This window comes from Leopardus geoffroyi, chromosome B1, assembly GCF_018350155.1.
Source record: "Leopardus geoffroyi isolate Oge1 chromosome B1, O.geoffroyi_Oge1_pat1.0, whole genome shotgun sequence".
Lineage (NCBI taxonomy): Eukaryota > Metazoa > Chordata > Mammalia > Carnivora > Felidae > Leopardus > Leopardus geoffroyi.
The window spans coordinates 68531700-68555344 of record NC_059327.1 but is presented as its reverse complement, the minus strand read 5'-3'; the positions used below and the strand labels follow the sequence as shown (position 1 = coordinate 68555344).

General features: G+C 34.0%; 1 protein-coding gene across 16 annotated transcripts in view; it reads left to right on the top strand.

The window, feature by feature from the left end:
• RAPGEF2 (Rap guanine nucleotide exchange factor 2) overlaps positions 1 to 23645 on the top strand; it is a 249298-nt gene that overhangs the window by 116621 nt on the left and 109032 nt on the right. For 8 of the 16 annotated variants that reach the window (XM_045464265.1, XM_045464241.1, XM_045464203.1 and 5 more), the window contains exons 5-7: positions 12580 to 12655; positions 14458 to 14625; positions 17023 to 17040. In XM_045464265.1, coding sequence (XP_045320221.1) covers positions 12580 to 12655; positions 14458 to 14625; positions 17023 to 17040 — 262 coding nt within the window. Of the gene's footprint in view, positions 1 to 2259; positions 3751 to 12579; positions 12656 to 14351; positions 14379 to 14457; positions 14626 to 17022; positions 17041 to 23645 lie in introns of those variants that run through there. The other 8 variants (XM_045464234.1, XM_045464217.1, XM_045464261.1 and 5 more) reach the window with 5 other exon arrangements.

Here is a 23645-nt window from a genome sequence, read left to right as displayed (position 1 = left end):
TCTCATTAAATGGTTGTCGGATTTCATAAATTCTATTGAACTTTGTAAATGAGGTAGTTTTAGTCTTTTGCAAAACATAATTTGAAAATGATGGTTTAGGTTCCTTCCAGTTTTCTGGATGTTCTGTCAACATTCATGAACATCTTTTGTATGGACGTATGTTTTTATTACTTTTTGAATACCTAGGGGTGAAATTGCTGGGTTATATGGTACATGTATGTTTAATTGTATAAACAAGTGCCATGCTGTTATGTATAATAGCTGTAACATTTTGCATTCCCAACAGCTTATGAGAATTCTGGTTGCTTTACCTCTTCCCCAACTCTTGGTATTGTCAGTCTTTTTAAAATCAGCTTGTCCATGTCCAAAGTTTGTTAGGATTTGATTGGATTTGCACTGAATCTAAAGATCAATTTGGGAAGATTTACTCTCAGTAAGATTGAGCCATCCAACCTGGTATATGTCATAATTTAAATCTTCTATTATTTCCCTTTGCATGGTTAAATAACTCTTTTTGTAATTGTTTGTGTATAGGTCATATATGTCTTCATTAAATTTATTCCTAAGTATTTTACTAATTTAAAAAAATTTTTTAATGTTTATTTAATTTTGAGAAAGAGCGAGAGAGAGTGCACGAGCAGGGGAGGGGCAGAGAGGGAGACACAAATTCCGAAGCAGGCTTCAGGCTCTGAGCTGTCAGCACAGAGCCGGACGTGGGGCTTGAACTCATGAACTGGGAGATCATGTCCTGAGCCAAAGTCAGCCGCTTAACCAACTGAGCCACTCAGGCGCCCCTAAGTATTTTATTTTTGATGATAAGTAGTAGGTTTTTACTAGTTCAGTCTATAAGGGAGGATCTGAAACAGGTTAAACAATATTTTCAGAGTTGTCTACTTATTGGTAGAATTAGAATAATTAGTTATAAAACAAACTAAATATGGCTTTTGAGAAATGTCCACATTTTATTCAGATGAATTAGATTATTTGACATTTTATTACTTGATGTCTTTCTAAGAAGTTACATATATTTATGGGCTTATGCTTTTCCTTTCTTGTAAATGTGTTTTTTTTTTTTTAACTTCTAAGAATTTTATGAATGCGGTATTATTTGAGTGACCCCTGAACTATTCATTTTTAGGTCCTGTCTTTCAAGGACATGCCTCCTATTTCAACTTCATTTCTGGTATATGGCAGATTTGGGGGAGGTTAGTGGCTAGGTTTTGGTGCCATTTATGTAGCCTTTAAAGAATATCAGATGCCTGGTTGCCAATATTTGAGATCTTACTTGATTTTTGAGATCATTTCAGTTTCTTGCTGGTGAGGGGCCAGTTTGAATCATTCATTTGAATTCATCTACCATTTTTCTCATTAACAAGTTACATAGATCTGTTTGGTGATTTCTTAATGTAATTGTTCATTTTACCTCTTTAACGAATTTTATGAAAATTAGGTCATTTTTAGATAAGATGTTAGGGCTAAGCTTCCTTGTCTCTTCAACTCATACATGATGAGCTTTGCACAGTGAAATGGTGAACATTTCACAAAGGCCTTTTGGATAAGGCATGTCTACATGCTGAAGGGGAAAGCTGTTATGGACCATAACTTTTATACAAACTGATCAGCTGCCATCTGTGTACAAAGCACTGTGATCAGCAGAGACCTGTTTGTGCCTCTGTGTAGACTGATAGCAGCAGATCAATTTAGCTGAGCTGTTCTGTAGCAGTTGGGTCACGAGGACATAGACACTACCAAAGTGTAGTCATCATCACAGCACTGTCCTTTGCTGGTTTAGATTGTGGCAAGAGAGAAAAACTGCTTGCTCTCTTCACCCCAGTACAGCTGAGGTAAGATCCACCTTTTTTCTCTTGAAGGGATAAGCAAGACCAAAAGCAGCCTCTTTCAACTTTTCCCACGTTGTTTTGGTTTAAAAGTATGCTAGTTTTTTCCCATGATAATCCCTCAAGCCAGGTATACAATTCAGCATCCCTTTGGTGGAGAGCAATGTGTATAGTACAGCTTAGATAAATTCTAATAACAAAATTGCATTGCTGAGCACATCTAAACATTTGACCTTGGAGACTCATAGGAGAGCAGACATTGCAGATTTCCCTACTTGCCCTTGACTTACAAGAGGGTAGATAATGAATTAATAGAAATTGATAAAAGAGCATCTGTCAGGCAGCCGCTGAGGTCATGAGGCTGGTATGCGGAAACAGTGCCCATACAACATGCGTAACACATAACTGCAGCCAGGAGGGGTGGGTGGGTCATTGAAGCAGGAAATTAGCCTTCAGAAGGAATGTTGGCTTTCTGCACGAGCTACAGCCGCATGGACTCACTGAGAGAAAACACACAGGGAAATGGGGAGTGCTCATTGCCGCAGAGAAAAGAGCTCAGATAGAAGGTGGCAGTGCTATTGCTGTTATTGGTGCTTCAAAGATTTTGAAGACAGTGCAGGTTAGATTTTTTGTTCTTAAAGGAATTAAAATGTTAATAGTGTAAATACCAAATGTTTAGTACTTCTCCCATAGTTAAATAGACAACAGGCTACTGAGGAATGAACAGAGAGGAGAAAACACAGCTTATGAGGCCTTCGCTTGTAATTTTTTTCTTGTGCTCTCTTTTAAGCAAAGGTTAAATGTTGAGATTCGTGGTGGAGCAACCCACCTCTGTTAATTTGTGCAGGGTGATGATTGTTAGAAAATTTATTTCTAAATGAGCCTTGAAAGAAATTGAGAGACTTGTAAGTGTGTATTTAGTTTTCTCAAATAGTTATTTCTGAAATAGGATCTTGTTAAAGGCCATGCTTTAGAAACAGTTGGTAATTTACACACACATGTAACTTATATGTAGTATACTTGGTGTGTGTATGCTTTTGTTTTAAATACTTGTAACCTTTTTTTTTCCCTTTTGGTTAAACTAATGAGCGAGGACAATATTTTAAAAGCTGAAATGCATTTTTATGGTAATTTTTCAGATCATGTTCCTTTTATACTTATATCAAAATTTACTCTTGTTATTCTACTGAATGAGAATGGGATAGACGACATCAGCAGTTACTTGTTAGATTTTTTTTCCCCTCTAAAGTTAATTGCTATCCTTCTATTTAAAGGCAGTGTCATATGAATACACACACACACATATATATATAACACATATATATAACACACACATATGTGTGTGTGTGTGTGTGTGTGTGTGTGTGTGTGTGTGTGTATATTTGGTGAGCCCTAAATAAGTAGATTGATTTTGATTTAGGAGCATCAGTTCAGTCATTTTATTTAGATTCTTAAGGAGAAAAGTGACATTTAGTAACTACTTATCATTGTCCAGAAATAAGGTATGAAAAATTGGTGTTTTTAAAGTATTACATTTTAAATCATTTTATAAATTGGGAATGCCCACCAGCATAATCTCAGTTTGATTGCTGTGTATTCCCTCACTGGGTATAGCCTGACATGAACAAGTTTACATTCCAATACTGAGGAATTGCATTCCACTGGGCAGTTCTGACGTACAACAAGAATGTGGAGGCCCATACAAAGGGCAAGTTTGGGGACACTGATAGAAGAAGCTTCTGTGTTCAGCAACTGCCTTTCGTGGAAACTTACACTGGTGTAAAGTACTCTTGACTCCACTTGGGTGGGGAAAATGTGGTCACAGAAAGTTAGGACAGGACAGCCGAACCAGAGAAAGATCCTGCAGTACCCTGCCTGGGGTATCATTACCAAAGGTATTTATGAAAACTAGGTAAGACTTTGTATTTTCAAACATTTGTGCTTTCTTATTGTGGGTCTTGAACTTGAAAGACAGTTTATCAAGCTATTAAAATTGTGTCTATTTTACGTTATGTAGAAGACTAATTGATTTTAGTAATTTTTGTCTGAATATTTTTAGTCCTGTAAAGTCATTGCATTTTGCACCTGTAAGAAATATTGAAGTTAGCTTACTTCAATTTTACAACAATTTGTAATTCTTCATTTAAAATTTTTTCTGTACAAAAACTTAATGAGGATGAAAATCTGGATTGTTAAATGGTTTTTGGAACAACCATTCCTAAATTAGTTGTACTTAGGGAATATGAGCATTTAGGAATAACCTTGTTATGCTGTAAGTGGTCTTTATAGCAATCATTTGTGTGAATTTAACATTTTTTTTTTTTTTATAGCTCAGAGAACCAATATATCGACCAAAAGTAAACCTGCGTTCCTTTTAGTTGTCTTTTATAGTTGTTTAATGTAAGATTATAAGGACATTCTGAAATTACATTGAGGTTAATAGTTGAAAGCCAAACTGTACAGTGTATTTATACAGAACAGTTTTAGAAGGATTTAAAATAGGCTCTAGTAATTAACTTTTCTTACGATGTAGAACGAGAAAACTGTCAGCATTCTTAAACCACATACAGCATACTTCTTCATATCTCCCTATCTCTTTCTTTCTGACTTTATAGCCTCTTGTGAAAGGCTGGTTGGTATCTAGTATAGAAAGGGCGAACAAGTTTTTAAATATTCAGGCCCAGTCTCATTGATAACTGTTACCTACATCTTTCTTGCTTTTGAAAATTATTATACATATGTATTTGTATTTATGTGTTTATTTTTTTTTTTTCAACGTTTATTTATTTTTGGGACAGAGAGAGACAGAGCATGAACGGGGGAGGGGCAGAGAGAGAGGGAGACACAGAATCGGAAACAGGCTCCAGGCTCTGAGCCATCAGCCCAGAGCCCGACGCGGGGCTCGAACTCACGGACCGCGAGATCGTGACCTGGTTGAAGTCGGACGCTTAACCGACTGCGCCACCCAGGCGCCCCATGTATTTATGTGTTTATATAGAAAGACTGAAATTATTAAAAGAGAGGAATTATTTTTTTTAAATAATTTTAATTCAAGGTTTAAAAATAAGCAATGTCACTTTAAAAATTAAGAAGTCTAAACTTCAAAAATATCATTGTTTATCATGGCATGTGGTATTATGAGTGCCGTTTCAAAGAAGCAGATGTTCTACTAGTTGAAGTTCTGGCAGCAACTGCCTGGAGAAGCTTGGTTTTTATAGATTTGACATTCAGATCTTGGCCTATTCCAGGGTAACCCTCAAGCTCTTGATGGTCATTTGTAATTTTGCTGAATTTGAATTGCCTTCTGAATTACAAAAGCTGATTTGTCTTTTTCACTCAACTAGGCAGTGAGTGAGCCTAGCCAATCTCTGAGAATCTATCTTGTAATCAACTTCTGCTCTCCACTTGTCATTGGGTTTATGCTTTATGGGTAAATATGATACAGTATGGCAATATTCCTTAGGAGGTCTGGGAGTTATTCCTCATAAATGGCAAGCTTACCAAAGACTAGAGTTTATGTTATTGAATGTGGAAGAGGGCTATAGCAGAAAGCAAGAGAAAGGGCAAGGTCAGTGAAGTATGACAGAATCCTGTATTATGGAATCTGATTGTGATTTCAGGCATCTCATTTAACCTTCCCTTAGATAGGTTGGCTTAGTTTCTTCAATTGTGAAATAAAAATGGAACTAGAGAGGCAGTTCTTACGGGGTGAGTAGGAATGCATTGGTCACATGTATTATCACCTGAGGGCTCTATATAAAATACAAATGTTTGAGGACCTTTGAAAATAGTACCTTGGATTATGGCTGAAGAAAAAAATGCCAAGAAACCCTGTGCTATAGGATTTTCTAAGTTTTGTTTTTTTGTTTTTGTTTTTTTAGTCTCTGAAATTCTACAAATCTATTTTGGTTTTGATGTACCATTGTAGGAAGCAAATATGACAGTCTTTTTATTAAACTCATGGTACTCACTCTTCTGTCTGTATTCACAACTTCCCTGTGACTCATCTTTTGCAGAAGATACATAAATTCTTACATGCAAACTATATAAGAACAGGGGCTTATATTTAGTGAGTGTTTTATAAGCTCTGTATTGATCACAAAGTTTATTTTGATTCTGCTATATGGGTCCAGTGAGTATTTGGAAGAGGAATAGGAAGCCGAATTGTGGAGATGGGGCTGGGGTGGCAGTACCCTCAAATTTATGGCTAGCAGTAAAATAAAAATAGGGTTAATGCTGGATGAAAGAAGAATGTAGGTAGTACAACTGACTCTTCAGAAATATTTCAGTGACACTTATTTGCCTTCTCCCCATTTCTTCCTAGTTCCACTTTCACTCACAACTTCTCTCACTTCATTGCTAATTAATGTAGAAAAGAGGTCAGTCCCAGGCCTGTCATTGGTATAATTCGGTCATCAAGGTTAACTCTTTCTTTGTCTCTAAGATTTGCTATTATGTGATCAAAGTGGTATCTCTACATTTTCTTATTCAAGTCCCAAATTTTTGCCAAGAAACCCAACCTTTTTATCCTTACATAAAATATGCCATTTGTTTGTTTGTTTGTTTATTTATTTATTTATAATCTCTACATCCAACATGGGGCTTGAACTCACAACCCCAAGATCAAGAGTTAGATGCTCCTCTGAGCCAGCGAGGCACCCCAGCTATTTTAACTATTTAAGGTGTATGACTCAATGGCATTAATTACAATCATACTTGTGCAACTGTCACCACTACCTGTTTCCAAAATTTATGTTCCACAGCTCTGAACAGAACCTCTGTAACCATTAAGCATTCCTACAACCCCCAATAATCTATAGTGCACTTTCTGTCCTTATGAATTTTCCTGTTTTATATATTTCATATAAGTAGAATCTTACAGTATATGTCATTTTGTGACTGGTTTGTTGCACTTAGCACGATACTTTCAAGGCTTATGCAGGCTGCAGCATGTATCACAACTTCAGTCCTTTTAATGGCTGAATAATATTTCATCACATGTGTTTATCACGTTTTGTTTACATATGTTTAATATGTTGATGAACATTTGTGTTGTTTATACCTTTTGGCTATTGTGAATAATGCTTTAGTGAACTTGAATGTACACATATCTGTTTGAGTCCTTGTTTTCAGTACTTTTGAGTGTTTATCTAGGAGTGGAATTGCTGTGTCATATGGTAATTCTCTGTTTAGCTTTTTGAGGAAGCACCAAACTGTTCCACAAGGGCTGTACTACTTTATACTCCTACCAGAAAAATATAAGAGTTCCAAGTTCTCTGAATCCTCTTTAAAACTTGCTATTTTTTTTTTTTTAATTATAACCATATTAGTATCTCATTCACATCTATCATCAGGTGTGAATTGGTATCTCATTGTGGTTTTGATTTGCTTTTCTTTAATGATTCAGAATGTTGATCAGCTTTTCATGTGTTTATTGGCCATGTGTATACCTTCTTGGAAAAATGTCTAGTCAGGTACTTTGCTCATTTTTTAATTAGGCAAATCTAATTTTTTAATTAGTCTTTGTTGTTGAGTTGTAGAGGTTCTTTATATATTCTGTATATTAAACACTTCTCAAATGTATTGTCGCAAATACTTCCTCCCATTCTGTAGATTGTCTTTTCAGCTTCTTGATAATGTCCTTTGATGCACACAAGTTTTTAATTTTCCTTTTGCTTCTTGTGCTTTTAGTGTCATATTTAAGAATCCATTGCCAAACCATAAAACAGACTCTAAACTATAAAGAACAAACTCCCGGTTGCTAGAGGAGAGGTGGGCAGGGGGATGTGTTAAATAGGTGATGGGTATTTAGGAGGGTTGTGATGAGCACTGTATGTATAAGTGATGAATCACTAAATCCTACACCTGAAATTACTACTACACTGTATGTTAACTGACTGGAATTTAAATAAAAACTTGGAAGTAAAAAAAAAAAAAAATCCATTGCCAGATCCAATGTCATAAAGATTTATCCCAGTTTTTTTTTTTGTTTTGTTTTTTTGTTTTTTTTTTCCTAAGAGTTTTGTGGTGTGGGCTTTTTAAATTTAGGTCAGTGATCCATTTTCAGTTAATTTTTATATGTGGTGAGAGGTATGGGTTCAACTTCTTTTTTTCTACGTGGAAATACAGTTGTCCCAGCACATTTGTTGAAGGGACTGTTCTTCCCTCATTGACTGAGCTTGGCACCCTTGTCAGTATCACTTAGCTATAGATACATGGGTTTATTTCTGGACTCTCAATTTTGTTTCATTGGTTTATTCGTCTGCACTTCAGCCAGTACCACACTATTTTGATAACTATAGCTTTGGTGTAAGTTTTCAAATCAAAAGTGTGAGTCCTCCAACTTTGTTCTTTTTCAAGTCTGTTTTGGCTAAGTAGGCCCGTTGCAATTTTATTTGCAAGAATTTGAAGATTGGCTTTTTGGGATTTTGATAGGGATTGCGTTGAATCTATAGATCGCTTTGTGTAGTCTCTTATAAGACTTAATTAATAATAAAAAAAGAATGCATTTGATAGGACTAATTGTCCATTTCTGCAGTGGTACCAAGAAGCATTTGGAACAGAATACAGTCACATAGCTTTGAAATAATCCTTACCGATTTATGACTTTTCTTTCTTTCTTTCTTCCCTCCCTTCCCTTCCCCTCCCCTTCACTCTTTCTTTTAAATTTCTTACTTTTCTTGAAACCCTTAAGGATTATAGGTAGTTGCCCATGTTCTTATTTAATTTGTATCATTTATAAATTTTCTTAAATCATAATTTTAGAAACATTTAACTTTCCAACTTTCAGCTGCTATTAGTAAGACTGAAGAAGTGTTTAAATTTGTGCCTCTGATCTTACAAAAAGTCCTTTGGAATTCCTTAATTTTTTTGTTGGAAACTTTTCAGTTCTGTGTTTTTCCCCTTAGAAACTTTGCTAGGAGAATGCTATATCATAGGTTTTACATGGTTTGCTATAAGAGTAGGTATAGTAATTTCCATTTTTAAAAATTGCTTCCTAGTGTATTCATCATTTTGAGGTTTTTGTGTACTATTTATTTATTATGTTAGCACTTACTGTGCTAATGCTTTAAAGATGTCTAGATTTCATGTATGTCTTTTAACTAAAACATGAGAACCCCTTATTGTTTAATGTCATATTAAATGGTGTATGTATTTGATCTGTTTTCACAAAGGATATTTCATTGTATAGAGTGGGTCCTCTGATTACTGCTTTCTTGCACTCACATAAAACTAAAAAATGAAATGTCTTGTACTTTATTCTTACTGACTTTGTTTTGTGTTTTACTGTCTAAACATCTATGTCATTTGCTGCCTGCAGATTTCTTTCCATTTCTTTCCACTAAATCATCTAAAATATTTTAAAGAACTGATCTCAATATCATCTAGGGTGGAGCTTATATGTTGCTATCTGGTGTCCTTTTTTAGCTCTATACTTATGTCTCAGAACTGAGTATTTATTTATTTATTTATTTATTTAATTTATTTATACATACATTTATTTCTGAGAGACAGAGATAAGCATGAGTGGGGGAGGGGCAGAGAGAGAGAGGGAGACACAGAATCCGAAGCAGGTTCCAGGCTCTGAGCTGTCAACACAGAGCCTGTTGCGGGGCCTGAACCCACGCACCACAAGACCGCGAGATCATGACCTGAGCTGAAGTCGTACGCTTAACCGACTGAGCCACCCAGCGCCTCTATTTTTATTTTTTTAATGTTTATTTATTTTTGAGAGAGAGAGTGAGTGAAAGAGTGTGTGAATAGAGGAAGGGTAGAGAGAGAAATAGAGACACAGAATCTGAAGCAGGGTCTAGGCTCTGAGCTGTCAGCACAGAGCCCAATGTGGGGCTCTATCCCACAAACCACGAGATCATGACCTGAGCCGAAGTCAGCCGTTCAACTGACTGAGCCACCCAGGCACCCCCAGAACTGGGTTTTTAAAACAGTATGTAGAACATGGTCTAAGATTTTTTAAAAACTTAGTAAATAATGATATTTATTTACTTTTGTTTACATATCTATTGTTTCAAAGTATCACAGAGGAAAAGCGAATGTATTTTGTGGACTTAATTTCTAGCTAGCATTTTTCAGTACTTTGTTCATCCTAACTTATAGCTTCTGGTCTGTAAGCAAAGAGTAAGTCATCTTTGCATTAGAGACAAGAGGTCTAGTCATTAGGCCTAGTATGTGCATTCATGACCTACTATTTGGCTCTTTTGAGGCTATTGTACTTCTAGGTTGTTGGCCGGGTTTGAAATCATAGATTGTTGGATAAATGAAATAATATATTCTCCTTTGCTAGAATGTGTTCTGTGTGCATTTGCCTTTTCTGCTGAGTGTATTCAAAGAATTACCTGAGGGCGAGTGTTATTTTTCCTGCAGTTCACGTATTTGTGATGGTCAGTAGAACTTGAGTCTTCTGTGGCTGCAAAGGGAGTTTCATCAGATTCTGGTGTATCTCTTTTCCCAAAAGACTCTTAAGGAGATATTTTTGAATAGCACATTTTAGGGGATGCAAACTTTTCATCTCCAAAGTAATAGTGTTTGTGCAAATGAATATGTGATTGTTGCCCTACCATAAAATTCTATTGAGCTAATGACTACTTCGTACAAGGATTTACACCTTTAATTCTGAAGTAGGGAGAGTTGTTTGTACAGAATTAGGCATAAAATAGTGACTACCATATTGTTTGTGTAGACATTACCCCTTTTGTTGCTGAAATTTGTAAGCAATTCTAACAGGTTTTTATTTTTATTGAGTATTATATACACATTGCATGCATTCTAAACTTTTTTTTTTTTACTATTTGAAATTTTAAAACAGGAAAATCATTCAATCATTATGTTTCTAAAACATTATTATTGTGTTGTCCAGTGCTGTAATTTAATAAAATAGAATAAAAATTAGAGTTACAATAGAGAACAAACTGACAGTTACCGGGGGGGTGGGTTGGGGGATGGAGGAAATGGATGATAGGGACCAAGGGGGGCACTTGTGATGAGTGCTGGGTGATATATGGAAGCAGTGAATCACTATATTGTTCATCTGAAACTAATATGACACTGTATGTTAACTAGCTGGAATTTAAATAAAAACCTAAAAAAAAGAGTTACGTAGTTGTGAGTTTCTTTAGATTTTAATGTTATTTTATTTAGAAATACACCTTAAACATATAATATATATTTTTACCTAGTCATGTAACAGGATTAAATGGGTGAAGATGGCATAAAACCTGCTACATATTTTACTAACATGTTAAGATTATTTTTTCATTTGTAGTGTATCATTAAATTATAAAGTTCATTGTAAAAAAAAATAAACTACAATCAGGTAGTTCAGAAACCAGAAAGAAATTTTTGTGTGTACTGAAGATTTTATGTCATTTTAGTGGTATTTAATTATAAACTAAGGTAAAAATATTTAAAGATTTAGGTCATTTTAACTGCACAAGAAGTAATATTCTAGATGGGTTTATTATATTTTCTTGCTAGTTTTTCCACTTAAAAAAAAGCACTCTAATATGAATGTTTGTGTATGTGTGCATGAATGTACATATGAATATTTAAATAATTTTTTCATATATATGCCACATATAGTTCTGTTTTTGATTTTTTAAGAAACAGGATTAGTTGCTTGATAAAAAAGTTCTTTGGAAGAATTTTTTTTTTCTCAAAGATAAGCTATTAAAAGTGTTTATTAAAAATGTCGATTGGAGGGAGGGGAGAATTTTGTAGTAGTAAATAGGCAGGAGTAGATGGTATATTAGAACAAGTCAGGACTACCTAGCTTCACCAGGATTTTCTCCTCATGGTTCTAGTGTGAATATAGCTATGGCAGAATCACCTGCTGCAATGTTAAGGTGGGAGTTGTCACAGATAAGGCAAAGGTGCTATATCTGAGTTCGCTAGTGAAAAGTTTTCAGGAGAAATGGGCTTGTAATATGCACATCCACTTGAATTAAGGAAAAAATCTTAAGTTGAATACCTTGTCCTTACACTTATTTCGAATAAGTTGATTTGAAAATGTAGAAAAATTTAATATAGTTTTTAGGTAAAAGAAATGCTTAACTAAGTCAATTAAATGACAGAAGAAAATTTATATGCATTTTATACTTTGTATATTTTTATAGTTTGCCATTGATTCAGTTCTCATTAGAATGTTAGAATATTCTAAATTTTCACCTAGCTGGGAATAACTTGAAACAGCCTAACATACAGACATCTGGGTGGCTCAGTTGGTTAATTGTCTGACTCTTGGTTTCAGCTCAGGTCAGGATCCGACAGTTCGTGTGTTCAAGCCCCATGTTGGGCTCTGCACTGCCGCTGTTGGTGGGGAGCCTACTTGGGATTCTCTGTCTCCTCTCCCTGCCCCTTCCTGGCTCACGTACACACGATCTCTCTCCCTCTCTCTCTCTCTCTCTCTCTCTCTCTCTCAAAATAAATAAATAAACTTTAAAAAAAAAAAAGTAAAACAAGCTAATATAAAACACATTCATACTGGTTTTCTGTTACTTACATTATTAATCTGGAAACATGATATTGGAATTTTTCAGAAAAATATATGTCTGAAATTTAAGAATTTGAATGGTTCCTGTTATTCCGTATAAATAATGGTGAAAGAGTTTCCCTTTCTCCAGTGGTTGTTTTTGTTTTTATTATTTTATTTTATTTTTATTTATTTGGAGAGTTGGCCTAAATTTTCAATTTATATTTCATAAATCTTTTTTTTTTTTCTTCCTAGTTTTGGCAAGCGTTCTGCAGGAAGCTTTAGGCGTGGCTGTGAATGCATTGTTTTAGAGCCTTCTGAAATGATTGTGGTAAGAATACTTCTGTGAAGACTTTTTTCCCCTAAAAAAAATTATAAAAATAAAAACACTTTTGCACAGTACTTATAATCATGTATTATAGATTTTATAACTTTAGATATATTTATTCCATAATTTTTATTATGAATCTGAGTTCATAGTCATAATATTGTAATTATTTATAAGATTCAATGAAATGAAAAAGATAGAAGACTCAAAAGGGGCAAGTACCTAAATGTTTTGTGCTTGAACTTTTGTTAAATCAATCTGTGATAATGCCATTTTACTTAAATTTGGGAGTGATCTTTGAATTGCAGGATTTTAGCTCTCTAAATATTAATTGGAATGAGTAAGATACTTCAAATGAATCATAGTAATATGTATTCAGGCAACAGTTAGGATAAGGAAACCAATTCCTGTTTTTTATACGTGTCTTGCAGTCTATATGTATATATTTTAAACTTTATTTTTTGAGAGAGAGTGCATGAGCAGAAGAGAGGGGTGGAGAGAGAGAGAGAGTGAGAAAGAATCTTAAGGAGGCTCCACCCCGGTGTGGAGTCTGATGTGGGGCTTGATCTCACGATGGTGCGATCATGACCTGAGCCAAAATCAAGAGTCAGACACTTAACCAACTGAGCCATCCAGGTATCCTGGTCAATATATTTTTTAAATCCTGCAATTCAGTTAAAAAGAGAAATAAAGACCTCAACAGAGTGTTTAACCAGCGTACTAGTCCCCCAGTTTTCTGGCCTAATATAGAAGATGATGGAAGCTTTTTATTCACATTTAATAAAGTATTTGGTAGAAGGCCGTAAGTCTATTTTCAGAGAAGATTTGGGATTTTCCCCTATGATGTAGGAGAGGAATTGATCAGAATGAAAACTTCCTTGTCCAAGGGAGTGAAAATCTTTGGTAAAATTTCACAAAATTCACTCTTAAGTAAGAAAGTAACATGGTGGTAAGTAAAGATTTAGGATTAGAAAATGTGGGTAGTTACACAGGACTTTCCAGCAACAGGTCTTGAAAAGCATTTTAGGTATTTCCTAGAGATTTTGGCCTCTGTAAGTGCTATTTTGTGTTTCTCTGTGGGACTTTTGATATTTAAAATCCTATACTTGCTGATATTATACAAACTACTGGGTTTGCTAGTGGGAGAATAGTCTTAGAATCTTACTATGCCTTGATTGTGAGCAATCACATTTTCATTATATAAGTATGAGGAGGATTGACCTAAAGTAACTTTTATTCCAGTTGGTCCATTCATCAGTTTCTAAAATGTTGAAAATGAGGAAATTTTTTTTTTAAATAACACTATTTATAAAAAAAAGAAACTGAATTCACAGATTGAAAGTAGGAAGAGAAACCCTAGTAACCTACCAAAGCCGTTCTGCCAGCAGTCCAGCTTTAGTCATTTGGGATTTGGGGGTTTTTACAGATTTACTCATATACACCAGAGTTAAGACAATGGGGCCGTTGCTTTCATAATGCGAGGTAATGTATCCTGTGAGTTCTTTCACTAATAAATCACTACAAAGATTACTGAAAATATCCTTCCCTTTAAACTGCAGGAAATTCAAGAGTTACTCATATTGCCCTAAGTGGAACTGAAAATGCTTCTTCATAAAAGAAAAGTTACTCAAAACCAATTAGTTCCAGAGAAGTTCAAAAACGCTTAGTCTGTAAAGATAGTTTGTCTACAAATGTCTTTGCAAAATGAATGAATATGGACTTATCTGTAAGTTTTATTCTGTGCCTAATCTTAATATGGAATGTTTTATTTGAGGAAATAAATTTTTGTTTTGTTTTTTTTTCAGGTGGACTATATGGATGAAAATGAAGAGTATTTTCAGCGTCAAGCTTCTCATCGACAATCTCGAAGGAGATTTAGAAAAATCAACCAGAAGGGTGAAAGACAAACAATTATTGACACTGTGGATCCTTATCCTGTGGGCAAACCACCTTTGCCTCGAGGCTATCATACGGTAAGTTATTAAAGTATAATATTTTTATTTATCTTTAGTTTTTTTGTTTGGAATTTTGTGAAAAGACATTTGCATTTTCTACTTTAGAGGAATAATTCCTTTCTGTGATATACCTATCCAAAGTGTAGGTTTTGCTAGGAACACATAGAGTATGAAGAATTTTAAAGAGCATTGAAATAAGATATCAAAAGATATTGGCTAGTTAGCCTTTTTACTTATTAAAATGTCCTCTGAGGTTAGCTTTGTGATCAGCTATACAGTTGTAACAGGAATATTTTAAGCTCTTACCTTCATCTAAAATTTTACCCCCGCTCCCAGCCCCAATAACTGGTATCAGACTTATTTTTTTTTAAAGGTAGATATATAAAAATTAAATGTTATTTTCATAGCTTTGCATACCACTGTGAGAATATTCCCTGAGATTTTTTTGTTTTTAATATGATGAAGTGAAAGCATAATTTGAAGAGATGCTTTTAAAAATCCCAATGTAAAGATGGTCTCAAGTACTTCTGATAGTTTCAAAGATCATTTTAAATGCTGCAGCCCACTCGATCTTCATTTATTTCATAATTATTTGAGAAGCTGTTTATATGTTTGAGGAAACCAAGGCACAGATAATGAGTGATTGTGTAAGACCCCAGTATATTCAGTTTTAAAACTTTATGTTTCTTATTCCTTTCTTTCTGCTTAACTACTCTATGCTTCTTTTCCCTGATGGCCAATCCAAAATAGTTGAGAAGATATTTTAGGATTTCTATTTTCAAAAAGAAAGTAACATGAGTTCTTACATATGTCATAATAAAGTCAAAAATGGTTTGTCTGTAGATATAATAACATTACATGGTAGTCATTATATGTGAAATTTTAAAATAAAAATGTAACATAAAAATAGATAATTGACAACTGTTTTGCATTTCTCATTTGTTTTGTTTACTTGCACTTTTTTTCTTTTTGCAAATAAGTATAAGTACAAAATACATGGGAAAATAAATATAGACTTAAAATTATATACTTAATTTTTAGTAACTTTTAGTGATAGGATATACTTTATACCTGCACTTCATATGTTTTATTTCTGAGAGCTCTTTGTGTGTGGATTTTTAAGCAGTTTTGACCACCAGCTACCCGCCTACTCCTCTCACTACCCATGCACTATTTTAATTTAACATGAATTTTATAGTTGAATCATTTCATTGAGCTCATGTGGAAAGGGTAGCTTTTTGCACATCATAAAGAGAGCTTTGTTTGTCCTTTGGAGAGATTTGGTGTTAAAAAAAAAAAACCATGAAAGGTTTTTTTGTTACCATTGTCTGTAAAAGAAGGTAGTATTTTTAGTGTTGATACAGGATCATGGAAGAAGGAAATTTGGATTAAAAATAGTTGTACATATTAATAGTTCCATATATTATAATATTTTAGTCTAGTACTAATATTGTTAATATTCTTTCTGCTTTGGAATTATTTTTCCAAATGAGATTCCATACTAAGATAGTGGGAGTGTGAATTACTTAAAATCTATTGTTAATGCTGATTGGTTTAATTTTATAGTCCTATTTTCACACTTGAGTTGGGGGGATCATTTTATAACTGCTATTCTCTTTTATTTCCGTGTGTTCCCCCTTTATGGAATACTTCACTCAATTTCCCTGCACGACTTCCCTTTTTTGATCTGTTGTATAAAAATGTGTGGGGCTTTTTATTATTACAAGATTACTTTTTTTTTTTAATTTAATGGTTTTAAAAAAATACCATACCTGGTCAACAGATACTTTTATGAGGGCAAAGTCAGTACTATGACGAAAGTTTAACTTGATTACTAATGGATCGTGTGCTAGCTTACTAATATGTGATATGTTGGTATTAATTTTACTAAATGAGTTCAGATTGGCAACAACATGGTCATAATGGAAAATATTGGATACTTATTTTGTGTGCAAGTTGTGTTTTAATTATATTTATATAATATTTATATTTTCATCTCAATACTTGATTTTAACCTATGAAAACAACAAAATCTTGTTTGTATATATGGTGCTACAGGATAAAAAGAATGAAATGAAAGTTATTATTCTTCATTAGCCATAAGTCATATTTACTTATTCTTAACAGAAATATTTCTTTTTGAAAGAATCCTAGTGTTGTGGGACTGTGGGTGAAAAGTTTATTTAGAAGATGCATGATCATACTTCACAGGTGATTTTAAATGATTTCAAATGCATTTCCAGTTGCATGGCTAAAAAACATGGAGAACATTATAACGTATAGCCGATTCTGTATGGTCATACTTAACCTATATTTTAACATTATCTTCGTTTTGGCAGATGTACTATAGCATGTCTGATAATGTTCATCTTTTCCTTTCCTCCTTTATGGCACTCATTTCATTTTGGCTCAAAGGAATGCACTAAATCTCAGGTATTGTAATTTGTGTGTGGTCTCCTAATACTAACCCAAGTTTATTTGTGAGTTTGCATTGTAACTAATGAGTTTATAACATTGATGTGTTTGGCTTGGTCTTGTTCTTTTGTATTTTGCCCCGATTTAGTAAAATCTCTTAAAACGAAAGTGTCGCTGGTTTAGGTGATGGTACAGGCCGCTTTATTTGTGCAGATGTAGGGATGAACTGTCCACCTTGTCCATCTTAGGTCCACTTAAGTGCCACCTAATTACTTTTAAGAACGAGTGGAAACAGTGTTCTTAACTAACATGATTTGCAAGGAAAGAAATGAAGAGAGAAAGACAGGTATGGGAACTCCATTAGCAACTTACCTTTATATTTTAAGTGATGTAGGTGGAAACTTTAAATTTCAGGAATCCCAGTGTAAGAGCGTTGTGGGAGACCACTGGTAAAATTTTAGTCAAACAGAATAAAGGCTTAGTCAAAAAGGAAATGAGAATTTAAAATGGCTTGTGTTTTCTTATTTGCACTTTATATTTAACCAGATTTCATGCTTTATTTCATTCTATATTTTAATCAAGAGGCCTATATTAATATCTTTGCTCATTTCTTTCACGCCGGCACATGACTAATTTATGATTGTTAGTGTTACTGTTTTGAAATTGTGGGTCAGATTGGGGGTTATCAGAGAATTTGGAGTCAAGGAAGAAAAACTGATTTACCTCTGGACACTAATTGGTTAAGGAACTAGTAAAATTTTACAATTGTGTTTTCTTACTGCACAGGAAAAAGATCATGAATAATTTAATTCACATTAGAAGAAGTCTACTGTCAATATAATATCTTTGGCTATTACAGTAACCTTGCTTGAAAGCATGAAATATTTGTATAGGTTTTCAAATTAAAATGAGGCAGTAACTTTATGTTCTGTGCAAGAGAATACATATTAAAATGCCACAGGTGTCATGACTGCTATATGGTACTTTAGAAACACTGCTAAATTTTAAATGATATGATAAATCTTAAACATTTTCATTGTTTTTAAATTTAATAAAATTTTGATCTAATTATATAAATTTTTTAAATTGTGCCAGCATTTTGAGCTTTTGTCTGGTAAAAGTATACTTTAAAATCTAGAACTTCAATATTTCAAAAGATGCATCAGTATATAATTAATCTTTCTCTTTTTTTGATAGGAAAAATTACTGTTTAGTCTAATTCCCATTTAGAACTAAGAATCGAATTTAAAATGTACGCTGAGTTATGATCTATAACTGATGTATACTCTTTAAAGTTAGATGTGTTGTAGTGGTTTAAAACAGATTGTAATAATTTCCTTCAGAAACATGAGTACACAAGTAGTCCATATAGGGTGTTTTCAAGACATTTTTTTCAAGGCAGGTGTGTGAGGTTTGCAGAGAGAGAATAAGCATTTTAAAATTCAGTGAGAAGGGAATATTGGAGATGGCTTTCATTAGAATTTTCTTACATTTCGATGAGTTGAGGTTGAGGCTGTATTTAAGATTTCCAGAAAATAGGATGTGGTATGAATTTTCAGTCTTTGAATGGATAAAATAATAGGCAGGGTGTAGATAAGGTTCTTGGCAGAGGCTAGAAGATTTAGGGTCAGCCTCTTTAGAGACTTCGGTCAAGTTTGTTTTGTCTTTCGGCTCAGAACACAGTAGAGGAAAAAAGCTTTGTTTATTTTACCCATAATTACAGGCCCTGCCTGTCTACATTTATAGGTAATTGATTCTAAGAGTTTGTGATTTATTTATTCGAGAAGATATTTAAGGGGAGGACTTAACTTACCTGACTGGCGTGTTGGGGAGACTGGTACATACCTGTTCTGCCCTCTGTTTCTTTTATCTTAATGAAAAGAGAGCTATGCCGCCGTCTTAGTTTAGAAAGATTAAAAATTGTACAGAGAGAGTAGACTGAAGATTGAAGAAAACTTGTCCTCTCTACACCATGGCGGTTACGTCTAGCAACGGACATTTCAGCCTCGGATGGCTGAAAGAACTAAGATGCTCTCTGTGCTTTGCAGTTCTGATTGACTTTCCACTCCCACTCCTACTTACCCCAAAAAGAATGGGTCTGTTTTCTACAAATTTGAAATAGGAGGATAACATAAAACACATTCATAAAGTTTCAATCAATGAAAAATTTTTGAAACAATGGAAACCTGTTGATCATATAAAAAGATACCGCCCCACACATTTTATTAGTAGTCCTTGTCTACAATATGAATATACACTTCAGAGCACTGTTTAGTAATTATGTATTAAATTTTTCAGTAGATTAGGCTTAGTTTAAGATTCTTGGTACAGATGTATAAAGGTAATAAAAAATACTGCATAAAATTATTAAGTTAATATAAGTTGAATACCATGTAACATTACAACATAATGGGAATAATTTTTTTGTTACAGTGTTAATATAATGTCTATAAAATGGCACCAGTTGTAATAAGATTGATTCATGCATGAGGCTTATGGAAATGAGTCTCATTTTTTTTATAAAGTTATTCTTTATAACAATATAAGACAATTTCTATTTCTTATAATGGTTATGTAATCATTCCTAGGTTATATCTTCTATATCTCTGAAGTAGGTTTTTTTTTTAAGAGATAGATTTAAGTTAGTATCATTTTCAATTAAGGACTTCTTGGTAAGTTTGGTTAGTTTCAAAAATGGTTAGATATTGAAACAAATGAAAAATTACGGTGTTTGTGTGATTATGCACACTTATGTGACAATAGTGTTTTTGACATGGGCTATTGTTCTTGCATTAGAAATAGTATTATGTTAATGATTTTGCTTTTTCACTTATTTATTTAATTTTTTACTGAGGTCTTCTTAGTTTAATCCAACATTTCCTACTTAATAGTAAGAATATATCTTCACTAATATATCAGTGACTTGTAGATTTACTAAATTTCCTAGAATATTAAGGTCTTAGGATTTTAACTTATAACAATCAGTTCACATCATATTATACCTGACTATAATTTATTCATATGACATCTAAAAAATCTATGCTTATATACAAAATATTCAAATATGGGGGAAATTTCTTAATTATTTCAACATTTTCATTCTTTAAATTCATTAGGCATTTCTTTGCTATAGCCTTTGTATTCAATAATATCATCAGTGCCTTTCTGTGAATTATAATAGGATGGAGTTTCAGAAAATGTGTATATTTTCTTTCTTGTATCATAGAGAGGAAAGCTCAGTATTTTCATTTACATATTTTTATTAATTTAATGAATATTTATTGTGTGCCCACCTTGTTTCAGGTTTGTGCCAGTCTCTAGGACTATATACGTCTACAGGACAGACATATTTTGCTTCTTTTTAGTTTCATAGGTAATATAGACAAATAAGTGGGCAACTAAAATACAGAGAATTCTTAGTACTGTGGAGGTACATAGACAGGGCACCTTGAAGAATCAGGCATGTTTTTTTGAAAAGCCTTAATATCTTGGCTCAAAGGAAAATATTCTTTAATCCAGGAAAGCCCAATAGAAATGTGAAAGCTGAATTGGTAAAGAATGGAAAAGAGAGGGGTAGGGAGAGTGTTAGACAGTAGTGATGTGTGTGTGTGTGTGCGCGCGCGCGCGCGCGCACACACACACACACACACACACACAAACCTCTACAGATTGCTAGATCTTAGTTATTGTATGCATGTATGATGATTTATATTTGCATCAGAGTTTTAAAGTGTCAAAAATATTCTTTGCTTTTTGAACCTATTATCAGCAGGCTTACTGATTCCTCTTCACCTAGATCATGTTGCATTTTAAAATCCTGCAGAAAGCTCCCTGTGGAAAGGTCTTTGAACAATAGGTGGACGTAACAATTCTGTGCCATATGTGCTGCAATTTCTAGCAAAATGCAGTGTGTTAAAACTGCTGCAGTGGTCTCAGTTTCCTTGCTTTGGGGGGACTATTTCCCTTTCTTGCAGTTACAATCAGGTATTTATGTTCATTTAATTTATACAGATTGGGAAATTATACTATAGAGTGTGTATAGAAATGGAAATGTAAATCAGGAAATAGTTTAAAACAAGAAATGATTTCTCTTGTGCTATTAACAGCATGCATTGCAAATTCATGCAAGGCAGTTGAGAATAGTGTGCAGTGTGCTGTTTACCCAAGTTTCAGCTTCTGTTAGAGGATGTCTATTTTTATATATTACATCATCTCTGCTGCAGAACTCCCGTGTCCACTGGGATTTACTGTTCTTTCATTCCATTTTGAAAGAAAGCTTGTGTTGATGTCATAATTGGACCCATCTTTTGGTTGCACTTGGAAATTGAAAGTAATAAGGGTGTTGTGCAGCAAATCATGCAATATTTCAAGCAATTTATTTGTCAAATCATTGCTACTTTGTCCTGCCTCTAATTGTGAACACTGGTGGCTTTCTGTACTTGTATATGTTTTAAATATACTTGGCTAAAATTTAGCTTTTAGTCTCAACTGCAAAGATCCTGTTCATCTTAGACTGTTTCATTTCTTATGTGCTTTTTTTTTTTTTTTCATGAGATTTTGTAGTGCTACATGCTGATTTGAAAAATGTCTCTTTTCTTTGGAGAAATCTACTTTGATATTCAGACCTATTTCCTACCTGTGCTGAATTGATCTTTTTACAATTAAGTTATCAGTAAGTTGTCTGTTTCACTGTTTGAAATATCAGGTGACTAGAAATGTTCTCTTTTGATTTTGAATCCAGTGTTAAAACATTATTAACTTGAAATGCCTTTCTATTGGCCAGAAGATATTGTTGACCTCTGGAAGAGGTTTGTATTCAGTGTATAGATGTAAGGTTTAAGTCCCTTGTGAAAGGAAATATTTAAACTAATTATATTAAATGATTTAAAATGCCTACTATGTTATACATATTTATGTATGTAAAGTCTCCCCCTATTCTCTCAAAAATTTAGTAATGATCCAGATCTCAATAGTAAACCATTTTTCCCTTTGCTAAAGGGGCGCCTGGGTGGCGCAGTCGGTTAAGCGTCCGACTTCAGCCAGGTCACGATCTCGCGGTCCGTGAGTTCGAGCCCCGCGTCGGGCTCTGGGCTGATGGCTCAGAGCCTGGAGCCTGTTTCCGATTCTGTGTCTCCCTCTCTCTCTGCCCCTCCCCTGTTCATGCTCTGTCTCTCTCTGTCCCAAAAATAAATAAACGTTGAAAAAAAAATTTTTAAAAAAAAGGAAAAAAAATTGATTAGGAGCAAACTTACACTTTTAAAAAATAACAGCTTTATTGAGTTATAATTCATACACCATACATTTTACCTGTTTAAAGTGCATAATTCAATGTTTTTTCTTTTTTTAAGTAAAAAACACATTACATGTATTATCGCAACCATTTTTTTTTTGATATTCTTTTTTTTTTTAATATGAAATTTATTGTCAAATTGGTTTCCATACAACACCCAGTGCTCATCCCAACAGGTGCCCTCCTCAGTGCCCATCACTCACTTTCCCCTCCCCCCCCCCCCCCCCCCCCCCCCCAATCAACCCTCAGATTGTTCTTAGTTTTTGAGAGTCTTTTATGGTTTGGCTCCCTCCCTCCCTGGTTTTTTTTTTTTTTTTTTTTTTTTTTCCTTCCCCTCCCCCATGGTCTTCTCTTAAGTTTCTCAGGATCCATTTTTAAATGTATAGTTCAGTAATGTTAAGAGTATCAATAGGAAACTTTTGACTGACTTGAACATACCCAGTTCACATTGTACTTAGTATCCTTTGTGGTTTAAAATACACACAAGCTGAAAAATAACTAAGAAACTTTGGAAAAAAATAATTATACGATCTATTCGGGGGAAAAAGCTTTATTGAGTAATTGTTTGTATTAGAGCAATTTCTTATGGACTTAGTATGGGATCAAGCAGTCCTTTATTTTTTCTGGTCTTCCTTTCTCTCTTTCAAGTGAAACATAGGTGGTAGTTGTATGTAATACGGAATTTGGAATTGCTAGCGTAGTGAAGAAATGATGTGACAGTCGAGTGAGGCAGCCTGAAATATGAATTACTTCTTGGGATAACTGATTGGCAGGCTAATTCAGAAGAGACAATTTTGAGGATGAAAAAGAAAATATTCAAATTGTCTTGATTTTTACTTAGATTGAGGATAATAATGATAATTGGTCGCTTGTGGTTTTGGTACAATCCAGACGGCATTTGCAAATGTTTGAAAATAAAGTTAAAATCTCAACATAAGGGGCATCTGGGTGGCTCAGTTGGTTGAGCAGCCGACTTTGGCTCAGGTCGTGATCTTACGGTTCACGAGTTCGAGTCCCACATCGGGCTCTGTGCTGACAGCTCAGAGCCTGGAGTCTGCTTTGGATTCTGTGTCTCCCCTCCTCTCTGCCCCTCCCCTGCTCACACTCTGTCTCTCTCGCTCTCTCTCAAAAATAAATAAACATGAAAGAAAATTTTTAAAAACTCTAAGTAACATTTTCCTTTCACTAATTATTATCATACTTCTACTTTCTATCCATTTCTTTATATAATTTTTAAACTGAACCTTTAACAAACTGAATCATTAGAAATTTTGGAATACTCAGGAAAGTTTTTAGAAAAACAAGATCGTTTTGCTATTTGTTAATTTGTAAA